At 44.5% G+C, this 26048-nt stretch overlaps 1 protein-coding gene across 1 annotated transcript in view; it reads right to left on the bottom strand.

Moving 5' to 3' along the window:
• Positions 1 to 26048, bottom strand: part of lama3 (laminin, alpha 3) — a 458111-nt gene that overhangs the window by 208262 nt on the left and 223801 nt on the right. The window contains exons 21-25 of the mRNA XM_078215598.1: positions 22520 to 22676; positions 18331 to 18469; positions 13602 to 13744; positions 13335 to 13441; positions 4716 to 4860 (exon numbers count right to left, since the gene is read on the bottom strand). Of these exons, the coding sequence (XP_078071724.1) occupies positions 4716 to 4860; positions 13335 to 13441; positions 13602 to 13744; positions 18331 to 18469; positions 22520 to 22676 (691 nt within the window). The remainder of the gene's footprint in view (positions 1 to 4715; positions 4861 to 13334; positions 13442 to 13601; positions 13745 to 18330; positions 18470 to 22519; positions 22677 to 26048) is intronic.

Here is a 26048-nt window from a genome sequence, read left to right as displayed (position 1 = left end):
ACAAACCTTATTGAGTTCTTTGAGAAGGTGACCAAAGAGGTGGATGAGGGTAAAGCAGTTGATGTGGTGTATATGGATTTCAGTAAAGCATTTGATGAGGTTTCCCACGGTAAGCTATTGCAGAAAATACGGAGGCATGGGGTTGAGGGTGATTCAGTGGTTTGGATCAGGAATTGGCTAGCTGTAAGAAGACAGAGGGTGGTGGTTGATGGGAAATGTTCATCCTGGAGTTCAGTTACTAGTGGTGTACCGCAAGGATCTGTTTTGGGGCCACTGCTGTTTGTCATTTTTATAAATGACCTGGATGTGGGCGTAGAAAGATGGGTTAGTAAATTTGCGGATGACACTAAAGTCGGTGGAGTTGTGAACAGTGCGGAAGGATGTTGCAGATTACAGAGGGACATAGATAAGCTGCAGAGCTGGGCTGAGAGGTGGCAAATGGAGTTTAATGCGGAAACGTGTGAGGTGATTCACTTTGGAAGGAGTAACAGGAATACAGAGTACTGGGCTAATAGTAAGATACTTAGTAGTGTGGATGAGCAGAGAGATCTCGGTGTCCATGTGCATAGATCCCTGAAAATGGGCACTCAGGTTGATAGGGTTGTTCAGAAGGCGTTCGGTGTGTTAGCTTTTATTGGTAGAGGGATTGAGTTTCGGAGCCATGAGGTCATGTTGCAGCTGTACAAAACTCTGGTGCAGCTGCACTTGGAGTATTGCGTACAGTTCTGGTCGCCACATTATAGGAAGGATGTGGAAGCATTGGAAAGGGTGCAGAGGAGATTTACCAGGATGTTGCCTAGTATGGTGGGAAGGTCTTATGAGGAAAGGCTGAGGGACTTAAGGCTGTTTTTGTTGGAGAGAAGAAGGTTAAGAGGTGACTTAATAGAGGCATATAAGATGATCAGAGGATTAGATAGGGTGGACAGTGAGAGCCTTTTTCCTCGGATGGTGATGGCTAGCACGAGGGGACATAGCTTGAAATTGAGGGGTGATAGATATAGGGCAGATGTCAGAGGTAGGTTCCTTACTCAGAGAATAGTAAGGGTGTGGAATGCCCTGCCTGCAACAGTAGTGGACTCGCCAACATTAAGGGCATTTAAATGGTTATTGGATAAACATATGGATGATATTGGAATAGTGTAGGTTAGATGGGCTTTAGATTGGTTTCACAGGTTGGCGCAACATCGAGGGCCGAAGGGCCTGTCTTGCGCTGTACTGTAATGTTCTATGTTCTATGTTCTAAATTATTTTTCTTTTTTCAATGAGACCATGACTGATGCCTCTTGCCACAAGCAGACAAGGTGAATTGACACTTCTGATTTACTCTTTGGTTAATAACTGTTACCCACTTACTTGAAATGGTTTTAGATTGGAACTGAGAAGCACAGGTCACAAACTTACATTAAGTCCTGAGTACTAATGCTCTCGAACTTAGTTTAGCTTCTTTGCACCGCATGGTCCGTCGCTCAAACCTACAGCATATTCCAAAGAAACTCTTACTTCATTAATGCTGGCAATGAAATAAACATTCCCCCATTGTTCAGAAAATCATACAGCGCAACAGCAATCTATACTACCTATCCTGCCTGTGCCACCTCTCCGAGAGCTAAACAGTTAATCTCACTCCCCCTGCACTTTCCTCATAGCCCTGCAATATTCACCCATTCAAATATTCACCCAGTTCTCCTTTAAAAGTTACCACTGAATCTGCTTAAACTGCCCTTTCACGGGGAGCATTCCAGATTCGAACAACTCACTGGGCAAAACAATTCTCTACATCTCCCCCACAGTCCTTTCATAAATTATTGTAAATCTGTGACCTCTAGCTAACACCCCTGCTGCCACAGAAACAGTTTCCCCTTATTTACTCTGTCAATGCTCCTGAGCTGATAGCTATTACACAACTGTCTACTTAGTGACTGCATAACGCCTCTACTTTCTCAGCAGGCTAAGGAAATTCAGCATGTCCGCTAAAATTCTCACCAACATTTACTGATGCACCACAGAAAGCATTCTTTCTGGTTGTTACATAGCTTGGTATGGCTCCTGCTCTGCCCAAAAAACTACAAAGAACATAACATAAGAACATAAGAAATAGCAGCAGGAGTAGGCCATCTAGCCCCTCAAGCCTGCCCCGCCATTCAATAAGATCATTGCTGATCTGAAGTGAATCAGTTCCACTTACCCGCCTGTTCCCCATAACCCTTAATTCCCCTACCGATCAGAAATCCATCTATCCATGACTTAAACATATTCAACGAGGTAGCCTCCACCACTTCAGTGGGCAGAGAATTCCAGAGATTCACCACCCTCTGAGAGAAGAAGTTCCTCCTCAACTCTGTTCTAAACTGACCCCCCTTTATTTTGAGGCTGTGCCCTCTAGTTCTGGTTTCCTTTCTAAGTGGAAAGAATCTCTCCACTTCTACCCTATCCAGCCCCTTCATTATCTTATATGCCTCTATAAGATCACCCCTCAGCCTTCTAAACTCCAACGAGTACAAACCTAATCTGCTCAGTCTCTCCTCATAATCTACACCCCTCATCTCTGGTATCAACCTGGTGAACCTTCTCTGCACTCCCTCCAAGGCCAATATATCCTTTTGCAAGTAAGGGGACCAAAACTGCACACACTATTCCAGCTGCGGCCTCACCAATGCCCTGTACAGATGCAGCAAGACTTCTCTGCTTTTATATTCTATCCCCCTCGCGATAAATGCCAACATCCCATTTGCCTTCTTGATCACCTGTTGTACTTGCAGACTGAGTTTTTGCGACTTCATGCACAAGGACCCCCAGGTCCCTTTGCACAGTAGCATGTTGTAATTTTTTTCAATTTAAATAATAATCCAATTTGCTATAATTTCTTCCAAAGTGAATAACCTCACATTTGCCAACATTATGCTCCATCTGCCAGATCCTCGCCCACTCACTCAGCCTATTCAAATCTCTCTGCAGACCTTCCGCTTCCTCCACGCAATTCACTTTCCCACTTATCTTCGTGTCGTCAGCAAACTTTGTTACCCTACACTCAGTCCCCTCCTCCAGATCATCTATGTAAATAGTAAACAGTTGAGGCCCCAGTACCAATCCCTGCGGCACGCCACTAGTCACCATCTGCCAACCAGAAAAGCACCCATTTATTCCAACTCTCTGCTTCCTGTTGGATAGCCAATCCTCAATCCACGCTAACACCCTACCCCCAACTCTGTGTGCCCCAATCTTCTGCAGCAACCTTTTGTGAGGCACCTTATCAAATGCCTTTTGGAAATCCAAAAGCACCACATCTACCGGTTCCCCTCCATCAACCGCACTAGTCACATCTTCATAAAAATCCAGTAAGTTCGTCAAACACGACTTTCCTCTCATGAATCCATGCTGCGTCTGCTTGATCGAACCATTCTTATCCAGGGTTGTGAATGAAGTCCAGTCCATCACACAAACCAGCCTCCCATCCCTTGACTCTGTCTACACTTCCCGCGGCCTCAGCAAAGCAGCCAGCATAATCAAGGACCTTACGCACCCCAGACATTCCACCTTCTTCCGTCGGGAAAAGGATACAAAAGTCTGAGGTTCATACTGACCGACTCAAGAACAGCTTCTTCCCTGATGCCGTCAGACTTTTGAATGGACCTATCTTATATTAAGTTGATCTTTCTAGCTGTGACTGTAACACTATATGCTGCACCCTCTCCTTTCTTTCTCTATGAACGGTATACTTTGTCTGTATAGCACGCAAGAAACAATACTTTTCACCATATCTCAATGTGACAATAATAAATCAAATTAAATCAAAGGTGCGATGTTCCTTCTGTCCCTTTTCAGCTGTGAACTTTAGGCCCAACAACTCTGAAGCCACAGACAGCTCCTTTCAGGTAGATGCCATTATTTCGGAGAAAAGCAGGGGAATTGTCCCTGATGTCCTGGACCAACCTTCAACCAACATTACTAAAGCAGACCAACCAGTCATTATCACAATGCAGTTTGTGGGAGATTGCTGTGTGCACTGCTTCCACCATTACAACTATGATTATGCTTCAAAAGATAGTTCATTTCCTGTGAGGCACTTTGGGACTGCCTGAGGCTGCGGCAGAAATGCAGGCTCTTTCTTTCCCTGGGTATCTAATGGGAAATTGGATCATCCTCACGCACTGCTCTCCTACCCTAAGAATCATGTAATATTGCATCTTCAGCAACACACTATGGTTCTTGCAGTCCACTTGTCCTGCCATCACCTGTCTATACCAGCTGCTTGAATGGAAGTCATTATTCAGACGTGAGTCAAAAGGATACATGAGCCACCCAATAGAGGAACCGGACAGTTAATTCCCCGAGCTAGACTTACCAGATATTCCCCCCAGCCTGCTGTTGCTATAACGTGCAGCCTACTTTGAAGGCTACATTTTAATTTCCAACCACCTGCCAGCACAGAACTCTTGTTTAGCATGAGATTCCACTGGAGGTGTCACAAATCAATCCTCCATGAGAATTATTTATGAAATTCTAGCAGATTCAGCTGTGTGTGAAAGGAACACCACGGGTGAAACTCGACATGTGAAATTCCCAGCCTTTGTATCATTAATTTCACTTTTTAAACAGTATAAAGGAAATTTATTATTATGAAATTAGCAAAATACATTTACTAATTTCTAAGTGCCTGATTTTAAAAAAAAATCCCTATAAGCCAAATATAAAGTTTGATCGATATTCTTTGGTACCTGTCTGCCAGTGAGATCAGCCATCTTTGTGCGGTAGCTTGATATTTGAGTGAAAGGTTGTTGTTTTCCATCCACAGTGTACATGCTATCATCAGCTCCAGCAGATGGGAAGATATCCAAAGGCAGGTACTTGTACAACAAGCAGCTGTTGAGGGTAATTTAGAGTTAAGTCAACTGACTGGCAGAGATTGTGTTAAACAGAACCTTGGTAGACCAATCACACTTAGAGTTTTGTATATAGCTCTTGTCTCCATATTTCAAAAAGGACAGTGGAAAAAATTACAGTATGATAACAGAACAAAGACTTATAAGTGTCTGGAAAGACTGAACCATTTGGGCCTGTTTTCTCTAGAAAAAAAACGATTGAAAAGCGACCAGGTAATATTTATTTAAAATTATGAAAGAGTTTCACAGAATTTGGATCCAGAAGATACATTCACTTCTAAGAGACCGAAAAATTGGGGCCATGAGGATATGTATATAAGACCAAGTAGCGAGTTAAATATATGAGGGAAAAGTTCATAGGGTGAGATAAAATAGATGGGGAGGTGGTGGCAAAGTAGTATTGTTGCTGAGCTGCTAATCCAGAGACCGAGGAACCCTAGGCTCATAATCCCACGATGTGGCGAATAGTCATAGAGCCATAGAGGTTTACAGCCCAGAAACAGGCCCTTCAGCCCAACTTGTCCATGCCGCCCTTTTTTTTAAAAACCCCTAAGCTAGTCACAATTGCCCGCATTTGGCCCATATCCCTCTATACCCATCTTACCCATGTAACTATCTAAATGCTTTTTAAAAGACAAAATTGTACCCGCCTCTACTACTGCCTGTGGCAGCTTGTTCCAGACACTCACCACCCTCTGTGTGAAAAAACTGCCCCTCTGGACACTTTTGTATCTCTCCCCTCTTACTCCTTATCTCTCTGGGGTGTAGAATTCCAAACACTAACCACTCTCTAAGAAATAAACCCAACATATGTGGGAATTTACTCTGCTTTGATTTACTTTACACCTGACGTAGGTTTAAAATACGGCATCTAATTAATCCCTGGCACAATATTAAGAAATTCTAGACCCTCTCTTTCTTAATTTAGCAACCCTGTGCCTTGGAAATCTCTATTTAAATAAATATGGGATATGAATGTGGTGTGGATAGATTATGATCATATTATTAACGCGATTACAGATTTAATTTTTCTTTTAGACTTCGTCTTCAGGCACACAGGGCCAAGGTGAAGAATAAAAGAAAAGGCAACGCAACAATTAAATACAAATGTGATGTACTGCATTGGTTTGAGGGGATCTCCTAGTTCTGGTCCTATCGAGTTGGTTGGAACAGGCTGGTCTCCTGAAACAAATCAAAAAGATGTGCTTTACTAACCGTACAGTTAATTACACTCGATCGAATCCTGAATTACTAATGCAAGATGCCTTACAGCAATCAATCAACTTAACTTGGATGTAAACCTATCCCGTCTGCGCCTGCACTAGCCGGCAGCAGATTATCGAGTGACACACGTGTTGCTGACGCCTGACGGCAGCCACATTCTTCCCTCACCATGCTGAGATGGACAGTGGGGGCGGGCCTCCCTCTGAGGGCAGCCCGGTCCACGTAGTCACGTAGCGACCCCCCCCCCCGCCCCCCCCACGCTGCCACCGTGCCTGCCACCCGCTCGGAGCCGGTGCAGCTGTTGGCTGCCGGCAGACGCAATGCCACTGAGGCCTAGCCCAGGCACGGTGAGCAACCACCCTAAGGTGCCCCACAGACCAAGCCCACGCTAGGATCCCACCCGTGGGAGCCAGCAGGGTGCGGGCACTCCCGGCCAGGGAGCGGCGAACAAGCGATCGGAAAAGGTCCCCTCCCCGTCACACCCCGCCCCTTTTTCTCTCTTTAAACAACACTGACATAAAGGCCCAGCCAAGCCGACGCCTTCCTTCCCCCTTTTCTTCGTCCACCTGGCATGACGCTTGCACTGCGGGTCAAGGGGCGCAAGAAGCCGGCTCCCGGGCTTTTCTACCAAGGGTTAGGAAACATTCCAAGCGTGACCATCTACCCTCATCCCTCCCCCCGCAAGACAAAGATGGGGCGATGTCACCGCCTCCACGTGGCACTTTCCCATCTTCACCATCCCTCTACATTTTCATCACAGCGACACCAGGCACCTTTGGGAGAAACCTTGTGCCTGGTGTTCCTGCAATGAGAATAAGGCAGCCGGGGTATGACAGAGGGGGGCCCCACCCGACCGCCGGCCAGCCGTTCCCTGCTCAAAAATGCCCGAACCCAGCTGCCTCTGCAGCCCACAGGTACAACCCTACCGATAGGCTTGCTGGGTGGGCACCCCAAGGGCAGGAGCACTCAGTGCCAACCATGCCTGGTTCTCACCAGCGCACAAGAGCTCCAACAGCGCCAAATGCAAGTCAGGCAAACAGGCGCGATGACAGCGCTTGGGGGGGTCCCCACGTGACACGCGGCCGGGGTGCCAACAGAGGGAGGCCCACCACCACTGCCCCGCCCGCTCGATGTCGGAAGGATGGGGCTGCCCAATGTTGTGGAGCAGGCTGTTATTTGATGTGTAACAGTGGGATTGAAATTGGGTGCAGAGCCTTGTGTTGAAGGATACAAACCTGTACCAAATCCTCTTTTGTATCAGCCATAACATTGGAGATAAAGCAATTCGACAAAGGCATTTTTAACAAGTTAAACAAATAAAGATAATCTGTCTCTAAAGGGTCAAGGCAATTGGCATCGGAACAAAAGGTAACAAAGTGGTTGGATGTGAAATTTCCTGCCTGATGCGGGGTGGATCGAGATTAGTATGCAAAAGCCAATTTGAAATTACTTGAGAAAAATATGCCAAGAAAATGGTGATTTATTTTGAGCTGAATTGTTCGAACAATGTTCACACTGAAATATTTACACTCACAAAGTTCACACTCACAGCACGCACAATGTTCACTCTCACAATATGTTCACACTCATACAATGTTCACACTCACACAATGTTCACACTCACACAATGTTCACACTCACACAATGTTCACACTCACACTGTTCAGACACACTGTTCAGACACACTAATAGTGACCACAATTCTGTAAGCTTTTGGATACTGATGGAAAAGGACGAGTGTTGTTCGAGGGTTAAGGTGCTAAATTGGGGGAAGGCTAACTACAACCAAATTAGGCAGGATTTGGAGGTTGTTGTTTGGGAGAGACTGTTTGAGAGTAAATCCACATTTGGCATGTGGGAATCTTTTAAGGAGCAGTTGATCGGAGTGCAGGACAGGCATGTGCCTGTGAAAAGGAAGGACAGGAAAGGCAGGATTCAGGAACCATGGGTGACCAGAGAAATTGCAAGTCTAGTCAAAAAGAAAAAATACATGAGGTCTCGGCAACTAAAAATAGATGAAGCACTTGAAGAATACAGGGAAAGTACAAAAGAGCTCAAACAGGGAGTTAGGAGGGCAAAAAGGGGTCACAAAGTGTCCTTGGCAGACAGGATTAAGGAGAATACCAAGGGATTTTATACATATATATTAGAAACAAGAGAGTAGCGAGAGAAAGAGTTGGTCCACTTAAGGACAAAGGAGGGAAATTATGTGTAGCACCAAAGGAAGTGGGTAAGACCCTTAATGAGTACTTTGCATCGGTATTCACAAAGGAGAGGGACACGTTGATTGATGGGTTATGTAAACCCTTTAGAGCAAGTCATCATTACCGGGAGGAAGTGTCAGGTGTATTAAAAAGCATTAAAGTTGACAAATCCCCAGGGCCAGATGGCATCTATCCCAGATTACTGAGGGAGACAAGAGATAAAATTGCTGGGCCTCTAACAGAAATCTTTGTTTCCTCGTTGGCCATTGGTGAGGTCCCAGAGGATTGGAGGATAGCCAATGTTGTCCCATTATTTAAGAAGGGCAGCAAGGATAACCCGAGTAATTATAGACCAGTCAGTGATAGTGAAATTGTTGGAGAAGATTCTTAGGAATAGGATCTATACGCATTTGGAACTGAATGGTCTTATTAGTGACAGACAACATGGTTTTGTACATAGGAGGTCATGTCTCACTAATTTAATTGAGTTTTTTGAGGAGGTGATAAAAATGATTGACGCGAGAAGGGTGTTGTCTACATGAACTTAACAAAGCATTCAACAAGATCCCTCATGGCAGGCTGGTGCAAAAGATTAAATCTCATGGGATCAGGGGTGAACTAGTTAGGTGATTTCAGAAATGGCTTGGCCATAGAAGACAGGGTAGCGGTGGAAGGGTGTTTTTCTGAATGGAGGTCTGTAACTAGTGGTGTTTCACAGGGATCAGTGCTGGGATCTCTGCACATCTCTACTGAAACCTTCCCCCTTACCTTGAACTTGTGCCCCCTATGTAATTGTCATTTCTGCCCTGGGAAAAAGCTTCCAACTGTTCACCTTATCTATGCCCCTCATAAACTTTATAAACTTCTATCAGGTCGCCCCTCAGCCTCCGTCTTTCCAGGGAGAACAATCCCAGTTTATTCAATCTCACCTCATAGCTAATACCTTCCATACCAGGCAACATCCTAGTAAACCTTTTCTGTACTCCCTCCAAAGCCTCCACGTCCTTCTGGTAGTGTGGTGACCAGAATTGGACACAGTGTTCCAAACGTATAACTGTAACATCATTTGTCAACTTTTATACTCGATGCCCCCGTCTGATGAAGACAAGCATGCCATATGCTTTCTTCACCACTTTTTCCACCTGTGCTGCTACTTTTAAGGATCTGTGGACCTGTCCTCTCAGATTTCTCCGTGTGTCTATGCTCCTGATGGTTCTGCCATTTCTTTTATAGCTCCCACCTGAATTGGATCTACCGAAATGCATCTCCTTGTATTTGTCTGGATTAACTTCCATCTGCCAATTCTCTGCCCAATTTTCCAGCCTATCTATATCCTGCTGTATTCTTTGACAATCTTCATCACTATCCGCAACTCCAGCAATCTTAGTATCATCCGCAAACTTGCTAATCAGACCAGCTACGTTTTCTTCCAAGTCATTTATATATATTACAAACAGCAAAGGTCCCAGCACTGATCCCTGTGGAACACCACTAGTTACAGATCTCCATTCAGAAAAACACCCTTCTACCGCTACCCTTGTCTTCCACGGCCCAGCCAGTTCTGGATCCATCTAGCTACTTCACCCCTGATCCTGTGTGATTTAACCTTTTTCATCAGCTTGCCATGAGGGACCTTGTCAAATGCTTTACTAAAGTTCATGTAGACAACATCCACAGCCCTTCCCTCGTCAATCATTTTTGTCATCTCCTCAAAACACTCAATTAAATTAGTGAGATGTGACCTCCCTCGTACAAAACCCATGCTGTCTGTTGCTAATAAGACCATTCAGTTCCAAATGTGTATGAGATCCTATCCTAACAATTTCGCTATCACTGACATCAAGCTCACTGGCCTATAATTACCTGGGTTATCCTTGCGAACCTTCTTAAAAAATGGGACAATATTGGCTATCCTCCAATCCTCTGGGACCTCACCTCTGGCCAATGAGGAAACAAGGATTTCTGTTAGAGGCCCAGCAATTTTTTCTCTTGTCTCCCTTGGTAATCTGGGGTAGGTTCGTTCAGCACTCAGAACCTTTTTAGTGAGATCACTCCTGATATCTTGGAAGGATCTCAAAATAAGGCTATGTGGGTAGAACCTAGGAATATAAAGGGGCCAGCTACATTGCTGGGAATGTATTATAGGCCCCAAAGAGTCAGCAGGAAAAAGAGAAGCAGAAATGTAGACAGTTCACTGAGGTATGTAAGAGTAATAATCGGGTAATTATACTTGGGGATTTTAACTTCCCCAACATAAATTGGGATAGTCATAGTTTAAAGGGCTGAGAGGGGGTGGATTTCTTGAAATGTATTCAGGAGAGTATCAATATGTAGAAAGCCCAACAAGGTATGGAGAAGCGCTGCATCGGGTTCTGGGTAACAAAGGCAGATAAGTGTTCAAGTGGCAGTGGGGGGGCAAGTTTCATCATTGTATTCAGTTCTGGGGAGGTAGTGGAAGCAGATACGATAGTGACTTTTAAGGGGCGTCTTGACAAAAACGTGAATAGGATGGGAATAGAGGATATGGTCCCGGGAAGGGTAGGGAGTTTTAGTTCAGACAGGCAGCATGGTCGGTGCAGGTTTGGAGGGCCAAGGGGCCTGTTTCTCTGCTGTAATTTTCTTTGCTCTTTGTTCTTAACCTCTCAAAGCTAGCACCTGGTCTAGTCTAGGTGCACTGTTTCTAGCCTGTTTTATGGTTCTTGGTCTTGTCAAAAAATATGACCTCTACTCGTCATCCTATCTCTTTCTGGACTTGTTCATATTCAGTCAGTTCTTTATCTGCTCCTCATAATTGTCCAATATACGTGAATTTGAAGTGTAGTGGCGTAGTGTTAATCCAGACACCAGGTTCGAATGCCACCACAGCAGATGGTGAAATTTGAATTCAACAAAAATCTGGAATTAAAAATCTAATGATGATCATGAAACGGTCTTTTTCCGGCTGGAGGTCTGTGACCAGTGGTGTTCCGCAGGGCTCTGTACTGGGACCTCTGCTATTTGTGATATATATAAATGATTTGGAAGAAGGTGTAACTGGTGTAATCAGCAAGTTTGCGGATGACACGAAGATGGCTGGAATTGCGGATAGCGAAGAGCATTGTCGGGCAATACAGCAGGATATAGATAGGCTGGAAAATTGGGCGGAGAGGTGGCAGATGGAGTTTAATCCGGATAAATGCGAAGTGATGCATTTTGGAAGAAATAATGTAGGGAGGAGTTATACAATAAATGGCAGAGTCATCAGGAGTATAGAAACACAGAGGGACCTAGGTGTGCAAGTCCACAAATCCTTGAAGGTGGCAACACAGGTGGAGAAGGTGGTGAAGAAGGCATATGGTATGCTTGCCTTTATAGGACGGGGTATAGAGTATAAAAGCTGGAGTCTGGTGATGCAGCTGTATAGAACGCTGGTTAGGCCACATTTGGAGTACTGCGTCCAGTTCTGGTCACCACACTACCAGAAGGACGTGGAGGCATTGGAGAGAGTGCAGAGAAGGTTTACCAGGATGTTGCCTGGTATGGAGGGTCTTAGCTATGAGGAGAGATTGGGTAGACTGGGGTTGTTCTCCTTGGAAAGACGGAGAATGAGGGGAGATCTATTAGAGGTATACAAGATTATGAAGGGTATAGATAGGGTGAACAGTGGGAAGCTTTTTCCCAGGTCGGAGGTGACGATCACGAGGGGTCACGGGCTCAAGCTGAGAGGGGCGAAGTATAACTCAGACATCAGAGGGACGTTTCTTACACAGAGGGTGGTGGGGGCCTGGAATGCGCTGCCAAGTAGGGTGGTGGAGGCAGGCACGCTGACATCGTTTAAGACTTACCTGGATAGTCACATGAGCAGCCTGGGAATGGAGGGATACAAACGATTGGTCTAGTTGGACCAAGGTGCGGCACAGGCTTGGAGGGCCGAAGGGCCTGTTTCCTGTGCTGTACTGTTCTTTGTTCTTTGTTCTTTATTGTTGATTGTTGGAAAAACCCATCTGGTTCACTAATGTCCTTTAGGGGAGGAAATCTGCCATCATTACCTGGTCTGGCCTACATGTGATTCCAGACCCACAACAATGGGACCTCAGGTTCTTAAAGATGGAGAGGGAGGTAGAGAGGTTTATGGAGGAAATTTCAGAGTTTGGGACAGCTGAAGACAGGGCCACTAATTTTAAAATTGGGGATGCTCAAGAGCCCAGAATAGGGGGACCACATATCTCAAAGAGTTGTGGGGCTCAAAGAGATTACAGAGTTAGGCACGGTGCGAGGGCATGGAAAGATTTGAAAACAAGGATGAGAATTTAAAACTGAAGCCAAGGTAGGTCAGCAAACGCCGGGGAATTCTGGCTTTAATTTTCTTGGGCAGGGTGGCGGGCAGGGATGTGAAAGGGATCTGATTGGTCGCTCATCACTTCTGTGCTCCTGAACCAATGAAGGGTTTTCACTCACAAAACAGAGAGTTAGCATTTCACTCCCAAATGTGTCCTGTTCTTGACATCTCATTACAGAAAGGATGTGGAAGCCATAGAAAGGGTGCAGAGGAGATTTACAAGGATGTTGCCTGGATTAGGCGGCATGCCTTATGAGGATAGGTTGAGAGAGCTGGGTCTATCCTCCTTGGAGAGGCGAAGGATGAGAGGTGACCTGATAGAGGTGTATAAGATGTTGAGAGGTATTGATAGAGTGGATTCTCAGAGGTTTTTACCCAGGGCTGAAATGGTTGTCACGAGAGGTCACAGGTTTAGGGTGCTGGGGAGTAGGTCCAGAGGAGATGTTAGGGGTAAGTTTTTCACTCAGAGGGTGGTGGGTGCGTGGAATCAGCTGCCGGTAGTGGTGGTGGAGGCGGATTCGATAGGGTCTTTTAAGAGACTTTTGGGTAAGTTCATGGAAGTTAGTAAGATAGAGGGTTAGAGGTAAGCCTAGTAGGTAGGGACATGTTCGGCGCAACTTGTGGGCCGAAGGGCCTGTTTGTGCTGTAGCTTTTCTATGTTCTTCAACTCTAAAATCTACAGAAATTTTCTATCTGTGTTTTGCTTACTTTTTTCCCAGCTGTTCAGGGTTAGCAGCGGAAGTGCAGGGATCGGTCACCTGTAGCTGCAGAATCGGAGCTTCATAATAATCACTGGGCAGCAGGATCAGATAATCCTAATGTGCAGATTTAAACATACATTGATGGATTAGACAATCAACTCAAAGACTGAATCTGATGAGAAAGTTTACTTTCATCCCGACAGATGTTCAATCAATTTTAAGAGTTACAAATAAGAATTTTACCAAGCCATGATATAATATATATTGTTCTCACCAAGAGCACTCCATCTGCCTCAATATTGACAATCCAAGTCCCGGGTGTGAGCGGGAAAGGGTCACCATAGTTACTTCTCGCAACCGTAACAAAAGATGGCTTTTTACTACGAGGAAAGATAATTTCTTTTGCCTGGGACAACACTAGGAACAAAATGAAAAGACTGGATCATTCACAAATTTTGGACTATAGGTTGTTGCAGATAGAGATGCAGAATTTAAGCCAAGGTAGCTGAAGTGCAGTGCCCAGAATTGGACGCAGTACTTAGCTGAGACTTAACTTGTGATTTATAAAGATTCACTATAAATTTCTTGCACTAGTACTCAATGGACCGGATTTTGCCTACCCAATGTTGGTCAGGTCAGGCAGCCTAAAATGGAGGTAGGGGAACTTAAATTTAAAATTTTCCAAGCAATTCTCACTCGCTGTCCTTTTGATCAGCATGGGACAGGTGGTGGGTTGCAGCCTGACACACACTCAGTGACACGGGTACAGTATTCTAAATGTTTGCCCTAAATTGTGAATTTCCCAGAGATTGAAACCTTCAGCAAAGCCAGTAGGTTTATGAAAGTTACGTGAAATGTATCCAGTCAGTTAGTTCATGAACCTTGCGTGAAGCCTGTTGTGGAATCGGGAACCTTTTGACTGGTAAGTTTAAAAGCTCTTACCAATTTCCAACGTCAGAATGTAATGGCATATGATGATTTAAGCATGGCTTTAATTCAGTGATTGTTCATAGTATTCCCTCCTTAAAAGGCTAAGTGAGCTAGCAATGGGTAAGTGGGATAAAAGTGCTTTCAACAGTATTGGGAATCTGACTTAGTCTAGACACCATTCTTCAGCCAGAGAGTGGTGAACCTGTGGAACTCTTTGCCGCAGAAGGCTGTGGAGGCCAGGTCATTGAGTGTCTTCAAGACAGAGATAGATGGGTTCTTGATTAATAAGGGATCAGGGGTTTTGGGGAAAAGGCAGGAGAATGTTTGGGTTCGATTCCTGGCTCGGGTCACTGTCTGTGTGGAGTTTGCACAGGGCGGCACGGTAGCACAGTGGTTAGCACTGCTGCTTCACAGCTCCAGAGTCCCGGGTTCGATTCCCAGCTTGGGTCACTGTCTGTGTGGAGTTTGCACATTCTCCTCGTGTCTGCGTGGGTTTCCTCCGGGTGCTCCGGTTTCCTCCCACAGTCCAAAGATGTGCGGGTTGGGTTGATTGGCCAGGTTAAAAATTGCCCCTTAGAGTCCTGGGATGCGTAGGTTAGAGGGATTAGCGGGTAAATATGTGGGGATAGGGCCTGGGTGGGATTGTGGTCGGTGCAGACTCGATGGGCCGAATGGCCTCCTTCTGCACTATAGGGTTTCTATAATTTCTATGAATGGGGATGAGAAAAATATTAGCCATGATTGAATGGTGGAGCAGACTCGATGGGCCGAGTGGCCTAATTCTGCTCGTATGGTCTTATGCTTTGATTTTCACAAAGTCCAGACATCTGTTGAGCTTTTGGAACAAACTGAACAGATGCCAGACTTCTTTGATTTAAATTCCATCTTGGTGAACCTTTAAAAGAAAAAAGGAGTAGATGTTTAGCCATCTAGTTAGACAACTTCAAAGTATTGAGGTCTGTAGGGTTTGTTTAATTAGTTGTCAATGTAATCCTATTATGAATGCATGGCTGAGTTCTAAACCTTAAATCCACCTAGTGGAATTAGCTCAGCTGGGGCTTTCGATACAGCTGAGAAGGGGACTGTGTGCTTTGTTCAATTGCAGGAGAAAATATTTTGCAAGCTTTTTAAGTGGCTCTTTGTTTATTTGACAAATTAATGAACATTTGAGAGGCAAGTTTGATTTTAAGGCAAATGTCAGTGGCTGCGTGTGTGTTTAACAGTTTTATGAGTTTCTAAGGGGGCAATTTTTTCAACGGAGTATGAATAGATGATTTTTTTTAATGTCATAAGCGTTTCAGAGATTTCCCTGTGTTATTATAGGGCTCCTGGTTTCTGTGCATAGTGGATACTGGATGAGGGGAATGGAAAGGTATGGGGGATAAGTAAGTGAGGGGTGAGGGCCTAGGAGCCTAACAGTCATTCACAGAACTGAGCCGATGTCCAAATGAACAGAGGCAGTCTTCTAACCTTTTCAGTTTCAGCACCCACCTGTCTCTGTTCCCACATTGGGCCTACATCAGAAGATGGCAACTCTAAACTAGCCCTGACTCTCCCAGGTGTTAATAGCATTTACGATGGATGTTCAATCAGATCTCAGGATTACTGAGCCAACTCTCATTAATAAAGGGTCCCACATGTTTTGCTAACAGCTTTATCAACTTACCCTGCTACCTTTAAAGATGTATGTATGTGAACCCTGAGGTTTCTCTGTCCTTGAACCTCCTTGTCGCCATTTAGTTTATCGTGCTTCTCCTCATTTTTCATCCAAAATGCATAGCTTAATTTTAAGAATGACTAAAGCACAACTGTAGAGTTTGTAGGATCCCTGAATTCTTTATGTTTATGTGATATGCTGATTTGGGTAGGCATTTATTATGTGATTTGGGGAGGCAGATATCAAAATAGCAAGGGGAGTAATGTTACTGGACGAGCAATCCAGAGGCCTGACAATTCAGAGGTATGATTCAAATCTCACCACGGGTATGTGGGGAATTTAAATTCAATTACTAATTAAATAAAAATCAGATTAAAATAAAAGCTTCATGGTGTCCAAGAAGCCATCGGATTGTAAAAAGCTGTCTGGTTTTCTGGCATCCTTTAAGGAAGGAAATCTGCGATCCTTACCTCTTTTGGCCTACATGTGACTCCAGATCTACAGCAAAGTGGTTAACCTTTAAATGTCCTGAAATGGCCTAGTGAGCCACTCAGTTTACTCAAAGTAACTCATTACCACCTTCCAAAAGGCAATGAGGAATGGGTAATAAATGCTGGCCTTGCCAGTGGCATCCCATGATTTCTTTTAAAGAGTTAAATATGTTAGCATATAGTTTTTGATCCATTTTGTTGGGACATGACAACAACCAACTATTAATTTGAACTTATGACCCAGCCAATTAGAAAGCAGGAATTGGAATATTAGACAATTAAGTTTAAGTTTATTTATTAGTGTCACAAGTAGGCTTACATTAACACTGCAATGAAGTTACTGTGAAAATCCCCTTGTCGCCACACTCCAGCGCCTGTTCGGGTACACTGAGGGAGAATTTAGCATGGCCAATCCATCTAACCAGCACGTCTTTCGGACTGTGGGAGGAAACTAGAGGACCCGGAGGAAACCCATGCAGACACGGGGAGAACGTGCAGACTCCACACAGACAGTGACCCAAGCTGGGAATCGTACCCGAGTCCCTGGCGCTGTGAGGCAGCAGTGCTAACCACTGTGCCAACGTGCTGCCCTATACTGCAGAATTTACATTTGTTTTCCCGCAGGATCTTAGGCAGCAATTCCTGTTGGCAGACATTATTGTAGATTTTGTTGTAATGGTGTTCTCAAGGAAGTTCCAAGCCAGTAGGGTTTGCTAGCTAACAGTGGAACCTGTATGTACAGTTAACGGTTGAATGCAATTGCAGCTACTCCAAGACACAGGCTGAAGTTATCACAGTTTATTATGTTACTCAGGTTGCCAACCCTCTAGATAGTCTTGGAGCCTCTTGGTGAGGCCAAGTGAGGCTGAGAGCCAGCGAGACCAAGCTGAAGACCAAGCCAAAGAGGCTGAGTCCAAGAGAGAGCTTGAATTTCTTCAAAGAAATTTCTTTGGACACTTTTGGTTTTTAGTTACAAAATTACTGGAGATGGGAGAAAAGGTTGCTTGACTGACAGTCAAGAATCCGATCAAATAATGATCAGCCTATCCTCTTGCCGGTTGGCTGTGGGAAGGTGGTGAACCATATGGATGGATGTGTTGGGCAACCCCATGGTATTCATAGAATAGAAACCCTACAGTGCAGAAGGAGGCCATTCGGCCCATCGAGTCTGCACCGACCACAATCCCACCCAGGCCCTACCCCCACATATTTACCCGCTAATCCCTCTAACCTACGGATCCCAGGACTCTAAGGGGCAATTTTTAACCTGGCCAATCAACCTAACCCGCACATCTTTGGACTGTGGGAGGAAACCGGAGCACCCGGAGGAAACCCACGCAGACACGAGGAGAATGTGCATGGTAGGAGCATGGAGTCATAGTCAGAAGTGGGCTGTGATGTAACAAAACCTCCAGGAATACAGAATTGGCAACTCTATATATGTTACCCATGCAAATGCAGCATTCACTGTTAGGTAAAATCCAAAAGGATTTAAATAAATAATTTTATTACTTACCGTAAAATGGCAATCCTTCAGGCTGGTTAAGTTTTTGGACCATCTATACTGTTCAGCCTTACCTGTGCTTGGTTGTGCTCGATAAACTGTTACATGGCCGTACACAGTAGTAAATCCTGGGTTAATATATCTGAAGGCGATGCGGAACAAATTGTGGTTTCTATTCTCCACATGCACTGTTACCCTCACGTTATTCTGTAAAAGTGAAGTTAATGAACATGACTGGAAGGGAGATCTAAAAGCAGAGTTAGCAGCAGTGCTAGTTGAGGGAGCACATGCAGAATGAAGACCAGCCAGTTAGAGGGAGATCCTTCAAAGTCAAAGGGAATCACCTCACAGAGATAAATAAGGGTAGTAAGTTGGTATGTTAAGATTTTGGAAAGATGGTGCAGAAATGAAAGCCACTTACAGTTACAGCAAGAATCAACATTTACTTCCTCAGTGATTGAGATCCTTCCTCTAACAGGCTTTGGGGTACGGTTCTTGTACCGGAAGATTATGCGAAACAGATTAGGAGAAGTCACAGTGATAGACATGATCACCTCTGGCTGGGAAGAAAAAAGCAGTCAAAGGAGCATGAGGAAAACCCAAACTCCACCATAGCAGAAGAATCACACTAAGTAGCACTCGCACGCCATAAAGCAAGCAATGGTGTTTTCTGCACTGGTAACCCCGAACTGTAGTATGTTAGCAGCAGAGAAGTTGGGCAAAAAAAGACACACAGCAAGCTCAATTCAATCCCTAAATTATAATATTGCACAGGATTACTCCACTTTAATTAGAAGATTGCTTACAACTTAAAATTACTGAGCTCTTTATAGTGTGAAAAGGTTGAATTCTCATAATATACCTGCAAAGATCTTACTTATAATGGTTATAGCTATACTCTCATTGAGTCTGACTGGGAATTTGCTTTACAACATATAACAGAACTCATTCTGGTACTAAACACCATTCAGGGCTGATGTCAGGAAGCATTTCTGCACGCAAAAAGTATTGGAAATTTAGAAAACGCTTGTAGTAGTTGGCCCCTTTAAGGGGTGTACACTGGAAGGGTAAGATGACCCGATTGCCCAATGGGAAACAAGCGTGGGGATCCTTGGGGAAAAGCGTGGGCTTTTGCAGCCAGATTGATCATCGGGCTGAGAATGAACCTATTGATTGCAGCATTCTGTATATAATTGTAAATAGTAATAAACCTGTTGTTGTTTGTTAGCTAATTGGTGGTCGCCAATTAATGCATTTACTACAACTCTCTCCAAAAAGCAGTTGAGGTAGGGATTTATAGATATTTGTTATTTAAGGGTATTAAAAGTCATGGATCAATAATTTCCCCCGAATGACAATGGCAAACTGGGATACTAACTTGAATTGAAAAAGCACTCTTATGCAGGCAAAACAAGCATAAATGGAAGTTCTATAGGAAGAAAAGGAACAGGAGTAGACTGTATGGTCCCCTCAAGCTGCCATAAAGTCCTGGCTGATCTGATCTTGATCTCAACTATACTTTCCTGTTGTTCCCCATAACTCTTGACTTCCCATAGTTCAAAAATCTATCTCAGCTTTGAATATATTTAATGACTCGGTCTCCACATCTCTCTGGGATAGAGAATTTCAAAGATTCATGAACTTTGAGAAGAAATTTCTCTTCTTCTATGTCTTAAATGGGTAGTTCCATATTCTGAAACAAGGCCCCAGTTCTGCCATGTGCACATTCTCTGCCAAGTTTCCTCAGATTCATATTTCAATATCGTCACCTCTCATGCTTTTAAACTTCAGTGAATAAAGGCCTAACCTGCTTGACCTTTCTCTATAAGACAACCCGTTCATCCCAGGAATCAATCCCATGAACTTCTTTGAACTGCCTCCATGGTAACCAGTAGATTCTTAATTCCAGTTTTTTTTAAATTGAATTCAAATTTTACCATCTTCCATGGTGGGATTCGAACCCCGGTCCCCAGAACATTAGGTGAGTTTCTGGATTAATAGTCTAGCGATAATACCACGAGGTCATTGTCTCCCCGAAGTTGTAGCAAAACCCTTTCATCCCCTTTGCCATAAAGGCCAACAGAAAGAGAAAGAGCAATGGGCTATCAGAGGCATTGACAGAAAGGTTGCTTTTAAGAACAAGTACAGCACATTAGCCAAGTTAGGACCGACAATCATCATTTTTAACAAAGGCCTTCAGTAAAGATATCATAAAACATCATGGGCAGAACTTTACAGTTCACTGGGGGAGTTTGCAGATGGAGGGAGCCTGTAAGATTTCACAGGTGGCTTTCCCATTAACCTCCTTCCTGCCTCAACCTATCCGCAGATTTCTTAAGGACGGCAAAGCCCAGGAAGGTCTGCCAACCTTCACCCCAATTCAGGCTCTAACAGTGGCCAATCCCACTCAGCCTCAATTTTGGCTGGTGGGACTAAATCAAGGGCAGGGGAGAAACGAGCGGATCACCCTGCTCTTGTCTCTAACAGGAAAGGAGGGGTGTCTCCCTCAAGGACACACCCCATCCCATATCAGACATGATCCCCTCAAGATCTGCTCCCCACAAATGCTCACTCTTTTCTTTTCTGGCCCATCAAAACTCCTGGGGTTATATGGTGTCATAGTGGCTAGCACTGCTGTGTCACAGTGCCAGGGACCTGGGTTCAATTCCAGCCCTGGGTGACTGTCTGTTCAGTTTCTCCCCGTGTCTGTATGAGTTTCCTCCAGGTGTTTCAGTTTCCTCCCACAGTCGAAAGTTGTGCAGGTTAGGGGGATTGGCCATGATCGACGCACTTCCGGGTGTCACTCCCCTCCCTGAAACCACCTGCACTTACTTGGTCCTGGACTCTGAGCTTTCAAATCTGATAGTCCAATCCTAGCCATTGCTGCTGCAGGCGCTGCGGCGATACATATTTGCCATCCAATCAGATTGGCCAGCATTTCTCTGAGGCAGGGCTTCTTCTAGAGCAAGGGGTGAAATCCTGACTGGGGCCAATGAATGCTCCTCAGAGCATTGGCTGTGGGGTTGCTGTGATCAGCTGGAATGCATTTCCTGTTGACTCTCAAGTGATGGGGCAGGAAACAACTGTCTGAAAAATTCTTACCAATATAATTTAAAAACAAACTGCCTGGAGAAGAGTGGAATATAGCTACACTCAACCTGCCATAAAAGAACAACTAATCCACTTTATGACCCCAAACAGGGTAAATGTTTGGGAAGTCGCATTGTGATCAGATTTACAATTCTTGACTGTGGGATGTAATTATGCTCAATTTTGCATATTTGCAAGACTGTATGAAAACTGCACCAGTTACATTTCTAAAAAAACGGAATTTTGCTACTGTAATGGGAATAAGACCGACACACATTTATCCAACCAGTATATCATGCAAAACATACCTCTAAAGTCCCTCCCACTCAGAGCATGTCAGTACTTTATTTTTTTCAGTCTAATTGTCATCTAACACAAAAGAAGAGTGGAATTTTACAAGAAAAACTTCAGTGTCCAGCTAGCGTGAAAATGGAAGTGTTTCAGATCTGTTTTCTGGGCAAGTCTTCACTCCCAATCTTATGCATGAAAAAATGAGCCAGACCATTTCCAGCCACTAGAGGGCAGGGTTTAATTTGCCAGCTAGCTTGCTCCAGCAGCAGAGGGAGCTATTGCGCATGTGCAGATGTCTGTGACTGCACGTGTACTTGCAACAGCAGAGGCCTGACAGAGAGAGAGAAAGAGAGAGACATCTGTCAGGCCTCTGCTGCTGCAGCCAGCCTCAAAGGACTCCTCCCTCCAGCTATGGTAGGGGCCCGCAGCCAAGCCCTATACCACCTGCAAATATCGCCCCCGCTTCTCCCCCAGAATGATCACACCCCCACCCACCGATTGTCTGCAGAACGGCAGTGAGTCCCCCCTCCCTGCCCCACTGATCACAGCTGCAGAGCATCAGCAGCCCCCTTTGATCGGACCCTTTGGGCTTGGCACTGCTCCTTTCAGGCCCCACCCCCATAGGCCCCACTTCCTTCAGGCCCCATTGGGCATTGCTAACAGATCAGGCTGGCACTGCTAAGGTGCCAGGCTGGCACTGCCCAAGGGACACCCCACTCCTTGCCCTCAACCTCCTTGGGGGGGGGGGCTCAATTGCCTCTGGTTCTACCAGCGAGAGCAACACGACTGTTTCCCGTTTGTGGGACCAGGTGTTTTCCTCGCTGGACAGAACCTCTCCCAGCAAGGCCACAAAGGCAAGTGAGCCCGGACGATTGGATCCTGAGCTCGCTAATCACATGGAAATGAGGATTAAAATAAATTTACATAATATATTCAGCCTCACGCTGGAAATGGGCAAAAGGCTGATCACGCTGGAAATCCCGTGCCAGTAAAATTGTGAGAGCCGAGAAATCGGGCACGGTCCTGATTTCTTGGCTCTCGTGCGATTATCCCGGCTCGCCCCATCTATGTTCACAATTCTTGTTTCAAACTTAATGCTCTTTAATCTCTTTAAATGGGCAAACAGTTGCATTGTGAAACTACAGATTCTGTAAGATTGAGTATGAAGCTTTTTCCAGTAAATCTGAGAGGGTTAGGCACCCATTTCATCAGAAGCTTTGATCACATACTTGCACTGTTGACATCTGTGCATAGCCTCTCCAGCTGAAGTGCAGGAACTCCTGTGGATCATATCCAAACCGAACTGCTCTTCCATTGGGCGTTGTGCCATCTTCAATCTCATACTTCAAATGGTGAAGATCTGGGAAATAGTGGTTGTTCCTTGGCCTTCAAATACAGGTTAGATACTTTAGTCTCAGCAAATAATATCATCGTGCAAAAGATATGATTTATTTATTTATCAGATCAATGTGATAGTGACCTGACTATTTGTTTTAGCAATGCCAAGGGATAAATATTAGCCAGGAAACTGCAGAGAACTCTCCTGCTCTTTTTCAATAGTGCTGTGGGATCTCTAATGGCCACCTGAGAGGGGAGATTGCCCCACCACAAAATTAAAGCCCTGTTTTCTCTCCATTGCTTCTTGTTTAAAATACATATCAATCAGGAGCTGGAATGTTCCTGGGATTAATGAATACACATAAAAAGAGTGGATATCAAATGTCTTTCTTCTGGTGAAACTCTTAAAACATCACATTTCAATTTATGAAGGTGGTGGCACAGGGGTATTGTCATTGGACTGGTAATCCTGAGACCCAGGATAATGCTCTGGAGACTCAGGTTTGAATCCTACTATGGCAGATGGTGAAATTTGAATTCAATAAAAAAATCTGGAATTAAAAGTCTAATAATGACCATGAAACCACTGTTGATTGTCATAAAAACCCATCTGGTTCTCAAATGTTCAAGAGGGAAGGAAATCTGTTGTCTTTTTGTAGTCTGCCCTACATGTGACTCCAGACCCACAGCAATGTGGTTGACTCTTAAATGCCCTCAGGGATGGGCAATAAATGCTAGCTCAGCCAGCAACACCCATGTCTCATGAATAAGTAAAAAATAAACTGGCAGCAGGGTAGGAAGGCCATTCAGGGAAGACAGCAGGGAATCTCTGCCACCAAACACATCACGGGAGGGCATTAAATTCTGTGTAACTCTTCCCGACAATTTAAACCTTTTATAGGCCTGGCATCAAGTTAAAAAAAAGTTTATTATTAGTCACAAGTAAGGCTTACATTAACACTGCAATGAAGTTACTGTGAAATTCTCCTAGTCGCCACACTCTGGCGCCTATTCAGGCTAATGCACCTAACTAGCACGTCTTTCAGTCTGTGGGAGGAAACTGGAGCACCTGAAGGAAACCCATGCAGACACGGGGAAAATGTGCAAACTCCACACAGACAGTGACCCCAGCCGGAATTGGATCCGGGTCCCTGGCGCTGTGAGGCAGCAGTGCTAACCACTGTGCCATCGTGCCGCCCATCATTTTGGTGAATATGTGCTCTTATCTGTTCTAAAGTCAATATATCCTTTCTAAGGAGTGGTGCCCAGAACTGATGATAGGTACCACAGATAGGTTTAACCAGAGTCTGACACAAGTATAACTTTGACTCCTTTCTATTCCACATTGCCTCCAGGTCAAGGCCAACATTCCTTTTTATTTATTGCATGTGTTCGTTAACTTACTATTTGGTAGGAAGTGATGAATAAAATAGCCATCAAAATTTGACTCCATAATTGCACAAAAAAATCATCAACTTGGAGCAATTTAAATAGTACTGAAATAAGAACATAAGAACTTAAGAAATAGGAGCAGGAGTAGGCCATCTAGCCCCTCGAGCCTGCCCCGCCATTCAATAAGATCATGGCTGATCTGACGTGGATCAGTACCACTTACCCGCCTGATCCCCATAACCCTTAATTCCCTTACCGATCAGGAATCCATCCATCCGCGCTTTAAACATATTCAGCGAGGTAGCCTCCACCACCTCAGTGGGCAGAGAATTCCAGAGATTCACCACCCTCTGGGAGAAGAAGTTCCTCCTCAACTCTGTCTTAAACCGACCCCCCTTTATTTTGAGGCTGTGTCCTCTAGTTTTAACTTCCTTACTAAGTGGAAAGAATCTCTCCGCCTCCACCCTATCCAGACCCCGCATTATCTTATAAGTCTCCATAAGATCCCCCCTCATCCTTCTAAACTCCAACGAGTACAAACCCAATCTCCTCAGCCTCTCCTCATAATCCAAACCCCTCATCTCCGGTATCAACCTGGTGAACCTTCTCTGCACTCCCTCCAATGCCAATATATCCTTCCTCATATAAGGGGACCAATACTGCACACAGTATTCCAGCTGCGGCCTCACCAATGCCCTGTACAGGTGCATCAAGACATCCCTGCTTTTATATTCTATCCCCCTCGCAATGTAGGCCAACATCCCATTTGCCTTCTTGATCACCTGTTGTACCTGCAGACTGGGCTTTTGCGTCTCATGCACAAGGACCCCCAGGTCCCTTTGCACGGTAGCATGTTTTAATTTGTTTCCATTGAGATAGTATTCTGATTATAAAAATTGGAGTGGTCCCTATGATGAGAACACAACAGGGGTGAAATTATGATCATCTGGCAGGTGTGCGCTTCTCAACCTTTTGGCTAAGTCAAGCATCCAATCAAGCCCAAGATCAGGTGCAATGCCTTTTCTCGTCAACTTTGGATCTTGTATGTCTCTGCTGTGGGACCATGAATTAGATTAAATTTGAATTGGTTTTCGGAACAAGCAATGAGATGGATTAAGGGCTCACACATTCAACTCTGCGCATTGGCTTTGTAACCTTAAGAATGGAGTAAAAAAAGAACACAACTTTTCCATTATATGTGATGGCAGTTATGACATTTAAGAGGCTTTTGTCAAATCAGCACCAATTTTAATAGGATTTACAGAGTATGATGTCAATTCACACATTTCTCTCAATTTCTGCTCTCTGTCTCACTGATCTTATTTACTTCTAAAGAGTCAAACAGCCTATTTGCTGAGATTTATGTCATGAATATCTTCCCCTTTGTCTTGTCTTTTGCTTTTCTTGGCACATGTGATCAAAGAATCCTCCTTGATTTCTTTGCTAGCGTGTACTGAGTGGCCACGGGTGTTCTAAACAAAGGGGAGCGTTTTATTTACTGATGCAACTGTTTAATTAGTCTTTTCGCTACAATATTGAAATAGCAATTTTATTTTAGTATTCAGAGGTGTGAAGTTTTGAGTAAACACAGCTGTTTCTGCCTGAGATCAGCCAAGCAGTTAAAATGCATATGTGGACCTGACAAGCAGTGTACCATTGGTTAGGTAAGGTGCCGAACCATCTCCATGTATTCAGAAAATGCCGTGGAGAAGTTTTAGTTTTAAGATTCTGTTACATCCTTTTTAAAAACTTTTCCTTATTTCCGCCAGCAATGGAAGATGAGTCGCACAGAGCTGAACTAACAAAGTGAATGTGGACAACGTAAAAAATTAATTGAATTTTCAATGTTTTATCCTGTTAGGAAAGCTATACTTACCTTGCTGAAAGCAGAGGTCAGGAATATCAACTCCCAACAGATTTTGCAGCTTTTGTATGCTCAGACTGGGAACAGAGTGCCACGGAAGACTGCTGTCCCAGGCAGGGGACAGGAAAAGGGGACAAGGAGAGGTCCCAAAGGGAGAGGCCCCA

This window comes from Mustelus asterias, chromosome 7 (assembly GCF_964213995.1).
Source record: "Mustelus asterias chromosome 7, sMusAst1.hap1.1, whole genome shotgun sequence".
Classification (NCBI taxonomy): domain Eukaryota; kingdom Metazoa; phylum Chordata; class Chondrichthyes; order Carcharhiniformes; family Triakidae; genus Mustelus; species Mustelus asterias.
The sequence above is the reverse complement of the archived record's forward strand: the minus strand, read 5'-3'. Positions and strand labels throughout refer to the sequence as shown.